The 19,248-nt window shown below is 43.5% G+C and overlaps 1 protein-coding gene across 1 annotated transcript; it reads right to left on the bottom strand.

The window, feature by feature from the left end:
- Positions 1-35: 35 nt before the first annotated feature.
- LOC308155111 (creatine kinase M-type-like) lies at positions 36-2,328 on the bottom strand (the record flags this gene model as incomplete). The annotated part of the gene is made up of 7 exons (XM_080528355.1): positions 36-214; positions 364-553; positions 662-785; positions 970-1,141; positions 1,366-1,498; positions 1,714-1,868; positions 2,136-2,328. 7 exons carry the CDS (start codon positions 2,326-2,328, stop codon positions 36-38), a joined length of 1,146 nt encoding a protein of 381 aa, XP_080384481.1.
- Between the last annotated feature and the right edge of the window lie 16,920 nt (positions 2,329-19,248).

Raw genomic sequence — 19,248 nt, 5'->3', positions numbered from 1 at the left:
CAATAGTAAAAAAATTACGCGATCAACGTCCTTCTTTACTTCTGGGCAGGGATCATGCCATCAATGGCCTCTCCCTTCTCCAGCTTCTTCTCCATCTCCACCATGAGCTTGACACCATCAACCACCATCTGGACCTGGTCCACCTCGGAGGAGCCCAGACGGTCAGCGTTGGAGATGTCGAACACTCCACCAACGGAAGCGGTATCAACACCACCTGGTGACAACAGGGAGAGAGAGGGGTGTAAATCCATGTCTCTGCTCTTTGTCCCAAATGTTGCAAAAATACAGATGTTATGAACAAGCCCATCTTACCATTATTATGCTATTGTTTGTGTTTGTGTGTGCCTGTGTGTGTTTGCATACCTGTTCCACGCTTCTGCAGACGCAGTCTCCCCAGGATCTCCTCGAACTTGGCATGTACGCTCAGCTTGGGCAGCTTGACGTGCACTCCACCACGCAGGCCAGTTCCCAGGTTGGAGGGGCAGGTCAGCACGTAGCCGAGATGCTCGTTCCACATGAAGCCGTGGTTGTGCTTCTTGAAGACCTCCTCAATCTGTCAGATGAGAGAAATCAGATCCTTCAACATTCTCTCTTTAACACTCTGAGTTTTCATGTAGTTTCACAGACTTAATTATGTGTTAAGACTATGGACCATGCATACCTTCAGCAGGCCAGTGCAGAAACGCCTGAAGACCTCCTTCATGTTGCCACCCTTCTCCATAGCGATGACACGCAGGTGATCCTCCTCGTTCACCCAGACCAGGAAGCTCTTTGCATCGTTGTGCCTGGCGGGGGACAGGAAGTTAGGTGTAAATAAAACTTGTTGTCAAAGTTCATGGGCGTTCACACACGTCTAAGACAGGGTTGAGACTATGTCGGGCATGTGTCGGTTGCCCTGATTTAGAAGAAGTGTCTAAAACGTATATTGGTCATTGGCTATGTATGTTGCTGCTGATTGGCTCTGCTCACCAGATGCCTCTTGCGTCGGGCCAGTCACGGGCCATACCAGCGCCCAGCAGCAGAGGGGAGACGGGCTTGTCAAACAAGAAGTGGTCGTTGATGAGCTGGTCCTGCTCAGCATCGGTCATCTTGTTCAGGGGGTAGTACTTACCCTTGAACTCACCGTCCAGGGTGGCCAGAGCTGGAGGAGCACAAAACAATAGAAGATCAGATAATCCTCCACTCTTAATACAGGTATTCCTAGAATTCACTGCATAGCAGCCATTTTGTTCCAGAGTACACTGATACTTTAGTCATTGCAGCCTGGCGGTGAGGATTTATCTGGGGTTTTTTGTTAAGCGTAGGCCCAGCTTAATGCAAAATCCTGTACATGCATATCTGGCTATTGATAGCTGGAAGGCTCACCCTCAATGGACAGTCTCTCCACTGCTCTGCGCTCGCCACGGCTGTTGTGGGGGGGCAGGGTGTATCCCTTGATGCTGCGACCGGTACGCACACGGCTACTAAGAACGTAGTTGGGGTCCAGGTCGTCACCTCCCTACCGAGAATTGAACAATTTTGATAGAAAAACGATCAAAGTCTCTCAAATAAGTCTGCGATGCTAAAGTAGGCCTATGAGTTACAGTTACAGTAGTTATATTATTGATATCAATATTCTTTCCATCTACTGGTTTCCCCTGTCATTTGTACAGTTATCATAGGGAACGCTAAAGGAAAAAGAAAAAGAAAATCATAAACAAGTCCAAAGTCTACCTTCAGGTTCTCGAAGTTCAGGTCGGTCTTGTGCTTGTCTGTGGGCTTGTAGCCACTGTGACGGTCTGAGATGATGGGGTCCAACAGATCCTTGAAGACCTCGTAGGACTCCTCATCACCAGCCACGCAGCCAACGGTCATGATGAAGGGGTGACCTAAAGACAGGTAGAGGAGAGGAGAGGGGGGGCGGAGATGTTACTGTATGTGTCCCCTAAAGTGATATACAACTATACAGTAAGTTGTTCAGTAGTATCAATATATATATTATTCTGTCTTTTTGCTAAGGAACGTGATTGATCAGTGGCCAGGTTTTAGCTCAGTGGACCAAAGCAATTCGTGGTCAGTTATAGCTGACTAAGCATGTAGATTTGGTTTTGTGTTTGCAGTAGTTATTGCCTATTCTCAGGAGGTGTGGCACTCACCAGGGTTGTCAACACCGGTCTGGATGATGTCATCCACGGTAAAGCCACTGGGGGTCTGCTTGTCCCTCAGCTTGGCGTACATGTCCTTGGTCAGCACCTTGGCCATGTGGTTGTTGTGCTTGCGGAGGTCGGGGTACTCCTCCTCAACTTTGTAGTTGAGTTTGAAGTTGTTGTGGGTGTTACCGAAAGGCATGATTGCGTTTCTAACACTGCAGAGGGGGAAAACACACACATGGTGCAAATGAGATTAGGAACCCTGCAGGAATTGTAAAGTACAAAACCAACAGGAGCATGGAAGGAAGGTCTGACAGTGGAGCAGAGGGCTCTATCGACACTGTCCGGTTTTCTGGAAGGACTAGAAGTTGAACAGCTGCAGTGTGGACACCAGTGTCCTAGTTACAAGCGCAAAACGTCACTCAACGTCCATGTCCACTAGTATCAAGTTTCTGTTAGGAATAGATAAGTGGGAGGAGCACAAATCGGTTGGGTATTTTTAACCCTACCACTCACCCTTCCTTGTCCACCAACTTCTACCTCACAAACCCTTTCAACACACAACATTCCTCACAGATATTCTCTTCAACCCCTACCCCTATCTCACAAACCCACACACACACACACGCACTCTCACACACACACACACACACACACACACACATGCACACACACACACACACACACACACACACACACACACACACACACACACACACACACACACACACACACACACCCCTACCAGACACTCTCCTTTGCCCTCCAACTTTACAAACAAATGTATCCACACCAATACACTCACATACACAAAGCTTCCCTAGAGCAGTTTACAACCGTCACATCTGATTGTGAAACACATTCTTAATCATCTCAGTATGTTGAAAGGTGCAGTATGTAGTTTTGTCTGTTGCTGTCCCCACTGGTACATAAAAGCAAGTGCTCGACCTTGACACCAGATTTTAGAAAGCAATTTGATTAGACCAAAACAGTGCACATTCTTCATCATGTCTTCATCTAATTTCTTGAAGGCTACTAATTTATCACAGCCATTTAGTACTAATTGAAAGCTCAAATCTACATACTGGACCTTAAAGACAGAACCATCTGCTGGCACAAAGCCAATGTTTCACCAAAACGAAACTGCACAACGTAATTACTTAGTGAATCCCCAAAAAATATCTCCAAATTGACCTCAATGCATACTGTGACAGTATTACTGTCACATTATTGATTTTTCATTAATTTCCTCTCTTGCTGAACAAGATGAAAAAAACAGGATTGGCTGTCATCAATAGGCATGAAAACGAGCAGCATGACATTTTCAGCGATACTATTTCCAATAGTATTGTTGATTCCAATTCCATTTAGATCTCCAAATATCTGCCACCCTTCCCTCATACCAAATCCTAAATAATTGATGCGATGCGTTAAATGTTTTTACCTGCACACCAGACAAGAAAAGAAGTAACAGTCCTTGGGATCAAATCCTGTTCACCACAGTCAAAATTAGGGTCACCCAAATCTGTAGGTCTTTGCCCTCTGCTTATATACTGGTCCAACATGCAGCCATTGGCTGGGGCTGTTTAGCACTAGCTGGGCTCCCATTGGCCAATGCCTGTTTCTGATACCCAGTTTAGTGTACGAAAGGACAGGATTTACATCTGTCATCCAAGACGTGGCTAGCTGCCCCCTCACCCCCCTCACCCCTCTCACCCCTCTCACCCCCACTGCCCCATACATAGCGCATGTGGAAAGGGAGTCTCAGAGTGGGAGGGTTTGCGCGAATCGGGGGAGTAGAGTAACATACTCAAAAACAGCTGAGCAGTGCTTTAGCCAAACATGCCATGAATAGCAGGGGTCCTAATATCAGGTGCAAAGGTTGGGGGTGTTCTCCTCCCTTATCCTTGGGCTGTGCCACGTGAATGGGTCTCTTTTATATTGTGTTTTGTATATTACACATATATTTACATGGCAATCATGTGTGTGTGTGTGTGTGTGCGTGTGTGTGTGTGTGTGTGTGAGCGTGCGTGTGTGTCTATATATATAACTAGCCTAACCAAGCATTTCCACCCAGCCAGCGGATATGATTAGCTCATGTTTTGTTTGTTGTGCTGTTGTGTTTTAACCCAGAGAATATAGTACATGGACGACATCATTGGGAGGCGGGGATACGTTTGTTTCGGGGTGTGGGCAGGCCGATTACTGATGATCCAGATATGACAGGCGCCTCCCTGAGGGAGTGTAATGACCTCCCTAAAAAGCGATCACTACCGTGTCACATCAAACAGCCCTGGAGACCCGACAATAACAGCAAATCAGCAAGGAGTGTTAACAATGTGGTTTCATCGTCAAAGTGTCCTCTGACACAAGTTGTGTTCTTATTTTTGGCCACTGCATCGGCAGACTGCTCCTCTAAGCTCTGGGCTCTCAAAGAAAGAAATGATGGTGGGAAAGAAAACGTTGGAGGCCGTACAGATGAATAAGATGTGATATCGTGCACCTCTGAAAATACATGATCCGTTGAAAAGAAATTTCTTTCCAGTGACTTATTATAGCATTAATGGGGACTAACCCAAATGGAGCTCTAATCAAACCAACACCAATCCACTTTATTGACTTGCATCGATATGCTAACTCTCACTATCCCTGATGCGGGCTGTCCACCATTCAAACGTGGAAATGCCATTCCAAGGGAAGACGTACATTATTTACAGGGGGCACATCAAGATACTGTAATGCCTGGAACATACCTGATGGGTTGAACAAGTCTGCGTAAGGTACTGTCATACCCAAAACATACCTAAAGAGTTGAACAAGTCTGTGTAAAACACTGTACGTGATGCTAACTTTGTCATGTTGGACTTATCCCTCTCCTTGAAGTACTTTCTTCCATACAGTGCTCTCTGATGTTTCACACCATCTCGCCAATGCCTGAGCTGCGGACTTCTTGATGGATTGGTCGCCCCGCCTCTGTAGGTGTCTTGTAAGTGTATCCATAGTTGATGCATCTGCAGTCGATGCAATAGTTGTAATATGGGACCCCATAAGTGGACCACATTACAGTGCATCCATAAGGACAATACACACCGTAGCCTGTAAAGTTCCCTATATATTTAGCAGCCCATCAAGAAAAAAATATGAACTTTAAATGTCCCTTCTCTTATAAATACCCTTCTCTTATTCCAACATATTTCATGGTTCTTGATTTCTCCTGTTGCCATCCCCAGTGTCTCGGTTACCACATTGGATTTCCTCAGTTCCACCATTTGAACCTGTTTGAGCGTGGACAAAGAGAGACAGACATAGAGGCAGGGACAGTGTCATGAGCAGCCAAAGAGCATGGAGAGGGGCATCCCGGCTGGCTCTGCCAGTCTGCTGGGCACCAGGCCAACTGGCAGAAGCCTGCCCTCCTGGCACGTCTCACTGCAACAACACCTGCCTCATCCAATCACACCTGTCACTGCCCCAACCCCGTCCAATGTCACTCTGTTCCCTCATTCCAGCACACTGCTCACACTCTACGTACCATATTATGTGACAGGGTCTGGTGGAAAAAGTCCCCAAGAAGGGCATGGTCATTTTTCAGTTTTTTACAGATTATGAAAGTGCAGATTGTAAGCTTTCAAATGATGTTGAAGAAGATATGGTTATTTTAATGTTGGTACACTTCAAACCAAATACTGGAGAAAATCGCTTTGAATCAAAACATACGCGTTTGCTACCATCGTGTTGAACAGATGAACATCTAACTGCATGTTTAGCACATCACAACATGCTGATAGAGCATCAACATGCTAAAAACACATAACTACACATAATTAGATGATCACACAGTCCTTGCTTTTGAACACGTCCTAAAACAAACATTTGTTTACAAGTCATGTACACTATATGGACAAAAGTATTGGGACACCCGAACATCATACCCATTATGTGCTTGTTGAACTTCTCATTCCAAAACCATGGGCATTAATATGGAGTTGGTCCCACCTTTGCTACTATAACAGCTTCTACTCTTCTGGGAAGACTTTCTACTAGATTTTAGAATATGGTTGCGGGAATTTGCTCCCATTCAGCCACAAGAGCATTAATGAGGGCGGGCAGGGATGTTGGGCGAGAAGGACTGGCTCGCAGTCGGCGTTCCAATTCATCCCAAAGGTGTTTGTTTAGGTTGAGGTCAGAGCTCTTTGTGCAGGCCAGTCAAGTTCTCCCAGAACAAACTCGGCAAACCATGTCATTATGGACCTCACTTTGTGTATGGGGGAATTGTCATGCTGAAACTGGAAAGGGCCTTCCCCAAATTGTTGCCACAAATAGAATCGCATTGTATGCTGATGCATTAAGATTTCCCTTCACTGGAACTAAGGGGCCTAGCCCAAACCATGAAAACAGCCCCAAACAATAATTGTGTCCACATACTTTTTTCCATAGAGTGCATCACTATCTCAGTAGCCGACGAACCAGGACGGCAGACGATACAGTGAATCCAATTCACAAATTATAAATATTTAGTGATCCTAAACTGTTGTTTGTTACATTGGGTGGGCTCTTCAACACTTACATTTTCATATGAAAAAACACTGATAACGCATTATTTAAGAATACATTTTTAAGAAGCTTTTTGGTCAATTGCGAGACTTGAGAATTGCCGACATGCAGACCTTTTCACCAGATGGTGTCACATATGTTCCCCCATATTAACCCCCACCCCACAATCTCAGCCCCACTCACACTAACTCCCACTAGCAACTCACACCATCCACCTCCCTTCACTCACAAGCCCACCGCTCCACTACCATCCTACTCACAGCCCCCCTGCCTCCACTCCCACTGTCACAGGATATGGAGGGGAGGGCTGTTCATGGTGTCCTTGTCATGAACCGATACTTCGTGTCCTGTTGCACAGCTGTCTACTGCCCATCCACCTCCAACAGGGGGGTTACCAAATTAGTCTCTGTCTTGGCTCCCTGTGGTTCTCCATGCACACGTCCTCCAACCCCCAACCCCAGCTTTTGTAGGGATAGAATTATTATCTTTATCTGGTGTATGAGTGAACCACACCTCAGCAGCAATGGGCTTGATATTCTTTTCTTGTCAAGTATATATTGAGCTGTCGGTTGAGAGAAAGGAACGTAGTAGTCTGTGAAGGAGATTCCTGACAAAGCAGCTGCAAACATGTCACACACTGCAGCCACTCAACTAAGTTAGGACAGTTATGCAACAGGGCTATGATACGATGCCTGAGCACAGACAGACCTTCTCACCACACAGGCTACGAAAACCCTCTGGCTTTACAGGATATGGAAACCCTTCAGCTTGGGCCGCAGACATTCTCTCACCTCACAGTTCGGACACCTCACTAAATACGGTGGTCCTCTGTGGCTCAGTTGGTAGAGCATGGCGCTAACAACGCTTAGGTTGTAGGTTCGATACCTGCTGGGACCATATATACTGAAATGTATGTACTCATTGCAATGTAAGTCGCTTTGGATTAAAAGCGTCAGCTAAATGGCATATTAAACACTGTAGGTTACAGATACTTTGAGTGCTTGGCCCAGTGTTTGCAAAATGTAGTCTTCAGGGCACTGGCGGACTCAGGGAGGGGGGGCGACCGCCCCTCCTGGTGCCCCCACGGTTGTAAAACGTCTGTCTTAAGTGCCCTTTTGAGTGGCGAAAATTAGAGGACGTGCCCTATTGGTGCCCCTCCAATGGTCTAAATTTGACCATGTGCCCCCACAGTTGAAAAACTTCGCACTAAAGTGCCCTTTTGAGTGGCAAAGTTAGAGGATGTGCCCTATTGGCTGCCCTTCCAATGCTCTAAACTTGACCATGTGCACTGATGGGGTCCCATGTTGTGCAGTAGGTGCCCTTTTTTTCTTTTCGCCCCTGCCCTTCAAACAGCCTGAGTCCGCCACTGCTTCAGGGTCTATGCAGAGAGTTAGTAAGGTTCCTTTGGGTTACGCAGCAATGGAATTGTTGGAGCATCCATGAAAGATGCTACAGAAACCTCATTCCCCAATTACAGAAACAGTCTGAAGCCATACAGGAGGCCCAGGCTAAATCCTCCACTTGTGAGCTTGGAGTGCAAGGAAGCAATAATGTTTGCAGGTGCATGATGCCTGTTACATTGATGCCTGAGACTTTGTTTAACTGCTGGGGACACTTGACTTTGAGTTGAAAGGTGTGAGTGTTACAGAGTTGAGATGGTAAACTCACTCCTCTAGTTGAAATACACACACCTGCGGCATCAGCTTTTCGGTGGCATAGCTGGTTAATATCAGGTATTTCGGTGACAGTCGTGTGTTGGCAATATAGAGGACGCAGGCTTAATTTGGGAAACACAGCTTCACTTAGGACATCCCCTAGCCGTCCCAGAGGATAGCACAAGAAAGTGTGAAACTCTTTCCACTGTGGGCCTCATCAGTGATGTGTGTTACATCTTCAAGTCTTGCTTGGAATCCACATGACTTGAACCTTTGGACCTTTTCGACCTCCCACTCAGAATAGCATGGTGGCAAGATGCAGCTGCCTTTTGAAACTGACAAATGAATTTTAACATGGGACAGTGTTTAAATGTGTAGCTCAATGGGTTAGGTTAGAGCTTGCAGCTCAATATGTAAGTGAGACATTTCTCAGCTTTGTACATCAGACTGTACCATTGCATAGTGGTTATGTACTGTATTATGTGGTTTGGTTTGCAGTTACTACAGAATCTTAATAGTAGTAAGTCACCACCAGTAAGGTTTCTTCAAAGTTATAATTGGTTGGTATTTTATGTAAAGTGGTGTGCTCGGAACACATCTGCATTTTCACTACTCTGATGTGTTGGAGACAATTCCTATTGGTGCCTTCAGGAAGCCTTGCTTGGATTCCACACAACTTGAACCACAATCTTTCGAGAGGTATAACAATGTAAATCGAATAGCATGCTAGCAAGCTGCAATTGCCTAACATACTTTCAGCCTTCTGAAACTTTACACAAGAACAACACTATGTTCATTTTAAGGTGGAAAGGTATTTAACGGGGTGTCTCAATGGTTAAGGTTGGAGGAACACCATGGGGGCTATTTTTACTGTAACTATTTTTAGAACTTGTTAAATGTAAAATCACACCATAATAAATGTGTCCACCTGTCGTTTGAACATTGACAAAGAAAACAGTCTTAGAATTTTATGTTGGCCTAATATGTTGTAATTGAGATTCAGAGTAAGACAGTAGATGATGACAACACTTACCTTTAATTTACCCTGGGTATAGTTTAATTTTGTATTAATCTTTCTCCATGAAACAGGTTACAATGACGGTGTAAAGTTTCATAAGTTACAACCTAGATTTAAGTAATTCTGCAGCAATGTCATTATCAACAAATTTGCACATATAGTATAATGTAAGTGTACATTTAATCTCATACATCAGTATAGGTCCACTCTAGCCTCCAAATACCTTGAAAATAGAAAAACATGTTTTATTTAGTGGCATGTTTTATCTAGTGCATGCAATTTGTTGGTGTTTTGATCTTTCCCCTTAAATCAGGAGGTGGTCAGGAGGTGGCTATAATTATAACAGGGTTGCGTGTCCCCCTCCCCCATCAAACTTGGATCCCTACCACCACCTCCCTAAACTAGAGATTACATTTCATTGAGTCAGTTCTAGTCTACCTTCCATCCTTGAGGAACAAGTCTAGTATAACCTGTCCTCCAGAAACCCTGGTGTCAGTTTAGCTTAAATATGGAACATTTTGGAGACTTAATAATCCCCATTAGGGGATTATGCACACATCTTTTTTTCATAGAAAAGGTACCATGCACCTGATCACAGCATACCATATCTAGTGATAGTAGTAGCAGTACACAGCACATCTAGTGATAGTAGTAACTGTATGTGTAGCCTGCTACAGTATCCACCAGCCTTGCATGCGACCAGATATGCGAGACCAGGCACAATGTGTACGATACTTATGACATGTATCTTACACTCTCTAAGCCTGGCACAGTACCAGATCCTGAGGAGAAATATTTTCTTTCCCCTCTTTCAAGGGTAACAGAATCGTGTGTGAGTAATGTGTGTGAGTACTGAGTAGCTCACATACTTCCTGGGTCCACTTTAAAATTCCTTGAGCATTTTGCCATTAGTTATTGTATGAGTTATTTTAAAAAATGTAACGCATGAACCCCGCAACATTAATCACAGATAAAAGAAAATTAACACTGAATTTATTATAATGATATCCAGATGGAGAAAATGGAAGTGGACTGTTCATGTGTACCCAGAAGTGATGTTTCTCCTCGGAACTTTCTCTCTCTATATATATTGCGTTAAAATTATGTTATGAAATGTCTGTTACAATTAATCTCCAAGTGAAACAGTTAAAGTTAGACATGACACCTTTCTGCAAATCTTGAGTTTTTAGATGGAAAAAAAAGGAAAAGGATCCTGTACAAAAGTTTGGGAATCCTTTTGGATTATTCTTTGTTACCTTTTGAGAAGATGATTACTAAGGCCCAGAACAAGGTATTTACTTGTTAGGGCTTCAATGAGTCAGGTGAATATAATTCCAGGGTTGAACTATATTCTGAAGTAACTCCATGCCTTCTAAAGTATCTGACTGCGGTGGCTGTTGTGTCTGGTGTTTTCCTACGAACTCAACAAAAAATTAAGCATCTGAAGTATGCAAAAGAAAATCTTGATAAACCTGAAGCCTATTGGAACAATGTGCTTTGGCCACAACCAAAGAAGGTATGAGAGAAAAGGGTGAAGCATTTGTAGAGAAGAACACCGTGCCAACTGTTAAGCATGGAGGTTGTGTAGCAGTAGGCTTTGGGGTTGTGTAGCAGCTGGGGGCACAGGCAATATTGTGCGGGTGGAAGTAAGAATGGATTCCACCAGAAATTCCAAAAACAAGAATTGAACTCCTCAGTCCCTGCCACTATTCTTCACACGAGAGATGGTGCAGAAACGGCATTGCATGTTCTTTTTGGCCACTTGGCCACGTTATAGACCAATTTTGTAGAGTGACTGAGATGATGTTGTCCCAGTCCCCTCAGGCCTCAGGGTCGCATTCATGAGCAGTTTTGTTCCTCTTTGCTGAATGTATAATGACAACCTGATCCTCGCAGTGAGTAATTGATTGATTCATATGCAAATCAGAGACCTATAAAAACTGATATTTATTTAATTAAATGTTTAGAAATAGTTATATTCTGAATAGGAGGTTCACTCTAAATTGAGATAGTAAATGTCTTTTTGCCCTCCTCTGATGGCCTTGTTGGCACTGTCTCCCAGGGCAGAGAGGTGATAAAGCGCAGAGGATATCCCTGTCCACCCAGACTAGTGCTAATGTTCAAGCAACCACTGATGGTGAAGTAAACGGTTTATTCAACTGTCTCACAGCTTGAGTGGATCAACTTATGACCCCTACCCCTGCAGGGATCCATGGTTCAACCCTAACACACTCATATGGTATAACAACAATGACCCCTACAAGGTTGTGCAGGGATCCATGGTTCAACCCACTAATATGGAACAATGCACAGGAACAGACAACTGCTGCCAGCTGTCCAATGGGCATCACCTGGTGGGGGGAATAGATCACGGGGTAAATAGCTTCCAGCCTACGCATATACATTCCCTACATTAAGCCCTGGATCACTATATCTTTCCTAACCACCACACATACACTCTTGTATGAGTTTATTTGAAGGCACTCCAGGGATTGAGATACGCTGAGAGGTTAGCGGCTACAGGCCTACTTCACCACAGCGGCATTCACAGCCAGACTGAAAAGTAACAGGAACCTGTAGTGCTTATTTGATTAATTGTCAGGCTTGCTTCTTACAGCTTTGCGCTGATTTCTCTAAATATTATTGCCAAATTCGTTATTGCACTCCTAGCACTCCACTTTGCATCCTATTATGCCGTTTTTTATGATGAATCGGCGTCGATTTCGAAACTCCAAAACAATCTCTATGGCAAGACGCATCTTTCACTATAGTTTCATATAAATTGGGCCGATCGGTGTCATTTCGTATGGCATGTATGGCAACGCTGGGTTCTATTAAGCACACAGCGTGTTCTTGGTAGAGTCTGGGTTCTATTAAGCACACAGCGTGTTCTTGGTAGAGTCTGGGTTCTATTAAGCACACAGCGTGTTCTTGGTAGGGTCTGGGTTCTGGGGGTCTGGGTTCTATTAAGCACACAGTGTGTTCTTGGTAGGGTCTGGGTTCTGGGGGTCTGGGTTCTATTAAGCACAATGTGTTCTTGGTAGAGTCTGGGTTCTGGGGGTCTGGGTTCTATTAAGCACACAGTGTGTTCTTGGTAGAGTCTGGGTTCTGGGGGTCTGGGTTCTATTAAGCACACAGCGTGTTCTTGTACTCTATCATAGAGGTTTGGTGCAGATGTACTGCTACTTGGCTTTCAACTGTTTTAAGTGCAATTATATTTTAAAATGTACTCCCCCTTCTAAAATTGCCATTAATGTCCTATGATTCATATTTTTTCGTAAAAGTGCCTAGGCACAATGCAAAAATATCAAGCTTGAAGTACCTTTTACTGTGTTTCCCCACACTGACCTTTAGAAAAGCCCTGTGCTGCCCCCTGTCCCTGCTTCCCCCCTCTCTGTCTGCTAGGGTCTGAAAGGCCTTATAGGGTCTGGGTCTCTCTCAATGCCCTTAGCAGCTGAACCATAAATTAGCTTGTATAATACTACACACACACACACACACACACACACACACACAGTAGCACATGTAAACACACATTTTGGTAGCACTTTACTACTAATAATTACCAGTAGTTACCAGTAAGGAAAAGGACAATTACCTTGGAAATGGTAATACAATAATTTGGAAAAAAGCATCTTACATGCAAAATAATTACATGCACACAGTCTGCCTTACCTTAAGGTTGTTACATACTGGTAGGCCAGTTCACCTATCTTAGCTGACTGAATTTGTTTGTTCTTTCTCTTTTAGGAATAGCGTCAAATCAATACAATCACTTATAGGATTTCAAACAGTACTATTTGGCTCTCCCATAGTGCCAAATCTCAATTTACGACAACAGTGCACACTTCAAGTTAAAGCATAGGTTAAATGCCCTGATATTGTGTCTGAAGTCAGGATTATGACCCTATTGAATAAGTACTTTCAGTCGCTATCAACTCCCACAAGATGGTGCCATTTCATCATGGGCACTCATCTGTTCAACCTGCCCCTCCAAACGGTCAACATTTCCCATCACAGATTGTGCAATGTTAGTGTCAACTGAATCAATGAATAATCAGCTGAATCAAAATCAATTGAATAAGAGTCTTCGTGCCATTCTCTGGGAATGAGGAGAAATGTATTGGGATAACAGATGACAGGCAGGAGTGGTTCCGTGGTTGAATGAATGAATGAATGGACTTTATTGTCATTGCTACAGTACAGGTACCAAACAACGAAATTTAGGAGGACTGAGCCGTCCCAGAAGTGTCCTAGAAGTGTCCGTGCTGGTCCAGGTACAGAGCGCTTAGGCCAACGACAAAAGTGACCAGGCAGGGGACGATCATTCCCCAGGATGTCCGCTGACCATCTCTGTCCACCTACAGCACACAGTAGAACATATATATATATATATATTCTTTGTATACAGTATAACACATATATATATATATACTTTATTAGTATAACATATTTTTCTCTTTCTCCCTTCCTCTCTCACTCATCACTCCCTCTTTTTCAAACATAGATAATCACCCTTCTCTGTAGGAGCATGCTGTTGACCTCGTCCCCTATTGTCCTCATCGGGGGAGCGTGGGATTCCACCACTGGACACAGAAAGAGAGAAATATAGATGTAGTGTTGTAGTGATTTGTTTCCTTTATGAAAACATTCATTCATACATTTTTTCACACACTTTGGGAAACCCATCTCACTATTATCTCCCATAAACATCAACTTAACATCAACATCAACTAGAGGCCCTCCCCAGCAGTTGTTGTTACCCACCTCGCTCCCCTGTTCTCAGTGCAGGTGTGTGAGAGACGTGGGGAAGAGCGCTGATGAAGGTCTGAGTGTGGGTGTCTCGGTGGTAGCAGCGAGGGCCTGAGGTCTGATTGCCATCCCTGTATGGGATGTCCTGCTCTGGGGTCCGCATTGAAGGCAGATTTTCTACAGCCTCTTTATAATGGTTTATAAAAAGAATCAACAAGGTACAGTTGTATCAACAACACTGCAATGACTGCAATGTAATAGAATCTGGATTATTAATTTGAATACAGATGGGACGTTACATACGTATGTACTATAAGACTAGTTTTTAGAGTTAGATCAGTACCTGTAACTCTTACCTTACCAACTCTGTTGTACTTGTGCATTATGGTGCTTTCACGTAGCTTACCTGAATTGAGGACGGGGGCTGGGGCAGAGTAAGGTCGGTGGGGTATAGCAGTCAGGTAAGTCTGTGTGCCACCATCACACACCAAGGGCCTTGGCTGCTGGTATGCTGAACTTCTGTCCCAGACATGACACGGGTGCGAAACATTTAACTGTGATGTGGTTGTTCCAATGCTGTTTCTCTCCGGGGTCATCTTTGTCTTCTGGCAGCTAGACTGTCCTCCTGCTTTGTCTGTCCTGAAGCTGTCGTTACACAGGCTGCCTGGTCTATGGGCCATCCCAACACTCATTGGTCTGTCTATTCTTTCGATGGCTACCCCATTGTGACTTGTTCGGTGTTCGGTTCTAAAGTGGTCTGTATAGACTTCCCTGACACAGTCGCTCCTGGGGTAGTCTGTCCTAAGGTAGTCCATTCTGCGTCTGCTGTCTATGAAGCTGATGTCCTCTCCCAGAGGTTCGGTCCTGTAGCTGCGGTGGACAGATCTGGCTGTGCCCCCATTGTCTCTCACAAAGCTATTGACACCAGGACTGTCTGCCCTGACATTGTTTGCTCTGTCACTTCTGTGATGGTCTATCCTGACTGTTCTGATGTCAGGCCTGTCTGCAGTGAGAACATTGACTGTCCTGTAGTTGTAGTCGGTCCGCAGGTGTTCAGATCTCTCTGGCCTGTGGGCATTTATCCCAGGGATTGTTTGTTCTGCCATCCCTTGAGAGCGACGCCACACCAGCTGATCTGGGGAGGAATGGCCTGGGCACTTGAAGGGAAGGAAATGAAGCAATTCAGAATGAAGCAATTCTTCTTACAACATATGAAAATAATGTGTTTACTTCTTCAAAGTGTTTTACTCAGCAGTCTCAGGGCATCTCATTTATCTTAAAATAATGTGTTTAAAATTCATTTTCAGTAAAATGGTTTACCCACCGCTTATTTTGTTCAAAGTTGAGAGATGGGGCTGGGGAAATGATGTGAACCCTCTAAGATTCTTGGATACAAGTGTTCTTAAATTCATTGAATTAGCTACGTGATAGTTTTAACATATTTGAAAGTCATACATTGTCTGTTTAACATTAAAAAAAACTGTTTAAGTAAAAACAATACTTAAAAAATGTATATAATAAAAAATGTATATAATTTGGGTTCTAAGTTGAACCGTTATACTACTCATTAGGCATTACAGGCTACGAGAATCAGTGGTTATACATTATCATGATTTGACCAGTGACATAATCTTAAGTATCATATTCATGCATATTTCCATGGCAACTACCCGAAAGTGAGTTTTATCATATAGTTGGGGGCCTTAGGGCTATATGAGGCTATGTTCGTGCAAATTTGTGCAAAAGCACCAAATTCGGCCCAAATGTAGCTCAGAGTATGCTCTAATGATTTAGCCAGGGCGCCCGACCCAACGACCACCGGGGTCGCCATGGCAGCCAAATCAATATGGCCGCCCTCCGAAAAAGGTTTTGGCTATAACTTTTGAACCAAATGAACTAGAAATGCAAGCCTGGTGTCTATTTTATGTTTTATTAGAAACACATTGGAATGCTTATATTTATGATTGGGTGTGTCTGGACCCCTAATTTGCATATTTCCAAGATGGCAACTACCCGAAAGTGAGTTTTATCATATAGTTGGGGGCCTTAGGGCTATATGAGGCTATGGTGTCAGAATGGGAAGCATCTACCAGTGAGTGGGGGACAACTTTTGACCATCTAACTATTGCACAAATTGTTGTCCTGGTTGAGGATTCAGATCCTCCTTCACAATCTCCTATTACGGCAACTCTACAGGAACCTTATGAAAGATGTGTATCAAAAATACAGGTGGTTGTGAACCAAACACAAAACCCTGGGCATACATTTGAATGCAAGTATGTCTTTTTATTATAATCCTTAGTATGGAACTTAGTCACAGAAACAGAAAGTGTAAGTCTTCAAGATGTTATTTCGAGATGTGACTTTCTGCTGGTTCCACTGTGTGAGATCCTCAAGGTGCCTCCATGCTGACCTTAGTAACCCGCGACTCTTGAGAAACAGATTACACCTTATGTGACACAGTCTGATCCTTTTGGTCCGCATGTCGACTAAATCACTGACGTCAGACATTTGATTACTGCAATATCTACAATCTGGCCTCAGTCAGTCAGTCAGACCATCCACCTAATCTAATTTCACACAGCAAAAACATACAATCTACACTGATGTTTCTTTTTGAGCTGTGGGTGATATCACTTACTGGCCATCGGTCTCAACTCTTTCCCTTTCAAATCAGACTGGGTCTACAGAGAAACAGAACATAAGTCATCTTAGTTTGTTATGCATGCTGTAATACTACAACAGCACATTCATTGTTGAGTTCTATCTTCATGTAAATACTTTCTTGCTTATAGTTAAGTGGCGATGGATGTCACTAATCTGGAAAAAACGTTCAAACAACCGTGTCAGAGATTATCAAAAGAACGTAACCTCCACATTGGTATCAGTCCGTTTCTTCATCCTAGCAGTGTGTTGGGCATCAGACCTCCTCCTGGCCTCCTTGGAGATTCTAGTAGCGTCCAAGATTAAAGCTGGTGAGAACAGAGCAGACACAAACTGTCAGAGACAAAGCACCAAAAACAAACATCACCACAACCTTGGAGTAACCTTGAAGTCTCTGCTGATTGTCTGGGAACCTTGTCTTCTCTAAGATCCAGAGAAGGTTCCAGATGATTAAAGTCACAACAACTATAACACTGTACAGCATTAATTGATTCTCTTGTTTCACCTCAATAAAGGACTGCCATGTGCAACAAGAGAATGAATTCATGCTGTACACTGTTATGTTGAGCAATTCAACCATATAGGAGAATCCAGAGAAAACTGCTACTATAGCCTAATGCTGTACAGTGTACAACATTAGGCTATAGTAGCAGTTTTCTCTGGATTCTCCTATATGGTTGAATTGCTCAACAGTCATGACATTCTAGCAGTGGAAACATCATTATTAATGACATTCTAGCAGTGGAAACATCATTATTAATGTCAGAATGAGGAGCAATACAACCATCTATTGTAGACAGGTGCTAATATGGTGGTAAAAAGAAAAAGAAGGTCACATACCCATCACGATGAAGCCACAGAAAAAGAGACCCAAACCCAGGTTGACTTTCACCATGGGCTCAGCATAGGACGGGTCTGTCAGGATGTTCACCTTGGGTTTGACCCTGCCACTCCTCTGTGTCTCCCCTGTGTGAAACAAACATAATAGAGCTACTTCACAATCATTCACATCATCATCACCACCATCACCACCATCATCATCATCATCATCATCATCGTTATCATCATCATCATCATCATCGTCATCATCATCATCATCATCATCGTTATGTAAGACCAGGGTTATGTAGTACCAGGGTTAGGGTTATGTAAGACCAGGGTTATGTAGTACCAGGGTTAGGGTTATGTAGTACCAGGGTTAGGGTTATGTAAGACCAGGGTTAGGGTTAGGGTTAAATTCTGCTTTATTTAGATGATTAATTTGATCATTGTTGACTTGTCATGTGTAATATGTTGTTCTGAACTCTAGAATTGTGACTGCCAATGGCATCTGGTCCTAGCATAGATGTGTGTTGTTATGATGATGACGTATAGATGATTCACTTACTTTACACAAATGTACTTGTAAGTTGCTTTGGATAAACGCCTCTGCTAAGTCAAGTTCTGCTAAGTCAAGACGAGAGGCATTCCAGGAGTGTTGCTCAGATTCCAGAGTGATGTTCTCAATGGAGCTAGCTTAGTCAGCAACAACAAACATTTTACCCAATAAATAAACCACAAAGGTCATCTTTAAGCAAACCGTGGAGTTGTGCAGCAAGCAGAGCGTTGTTGGGGTAGTTTGAGGAGTCTTTCACCACAGTGTCGTTCTCTGAAGGAGTAGTCAGACCAACCGCCATCATGACCAGCAAACACAACATGAAGGCCCAAACCTTCATGGAACACAGCTTCTCCGCCATTTGGGTTGAAATGACTTCACTAGTTCACTATGCGACGATATTCATTAACTATTCTTTACAGAAACTGAGTTTGTGGACGGGTTATATATATATATATGTATATTAACTTGCTTGTTAGTTGACAAAGGAACCGTCAACATTAATGACGTCGTCTGGCTGAAGAGGACGTCAGGCAGGGTTGCCAGGGTTACCCTCTCCTCCAGGGTTGCCAGATGGGAACCACAGTCTAAAAACCGGCAAATCCGCCAGAAAAACAGCCGAAAACCTAGATTGTCTGAAAACGGCTAATTACTATTACTATATCTGACATTGTACTGTACATAGCTTACTGCTATTTCCTTGTAGGCTACTTGCCATACTTATCACTGATCACTATCATGTTTTATATCACTATAATTGCAACACATAGGCTTGCCAGAAACGTATGCCATAATAAATGAATTACAATTTACATACTATCCACAAGGCCTAAGGAGGCCTATATGTTACAAAGCTACAACTACTGCTGTAAAACAATTCCTTGGAAACAATAGTAACAATAATGGAATAATGTGTAACCGACTTGTTTGTTTTGTTTTGTATAGTATGATAATGCTGATTGTTTATAATAAAGAAAAACGTCTTCAATCTACGTTAGGGGAGGAGGGTACCATTGCAACATCTTTTCCAGGGTGAGTCATGTTAGGCTACTTAATACACATCATTTTACTTCCTGATTCACTGTCGTTCGTTAGCGCCGCACA

This window comes from Nansenia antarctica (genome assembly GCF_963989245.1).
Source record: "Nansenia antarctica genome assembly, chromosome: 4".
Classification (NCBI taxonomy): domain Eukaryota; kingdom Metazoa; phylum Chordata; class Actinopteri; order Argentiniformes; family Microstomatidae; genus Nansenia; species Nansenia antarctica.
Note: the sequence above shows the minus strand (reverse complement) of the source record. Positions and strands in the feature narration are given on the sequence as shown.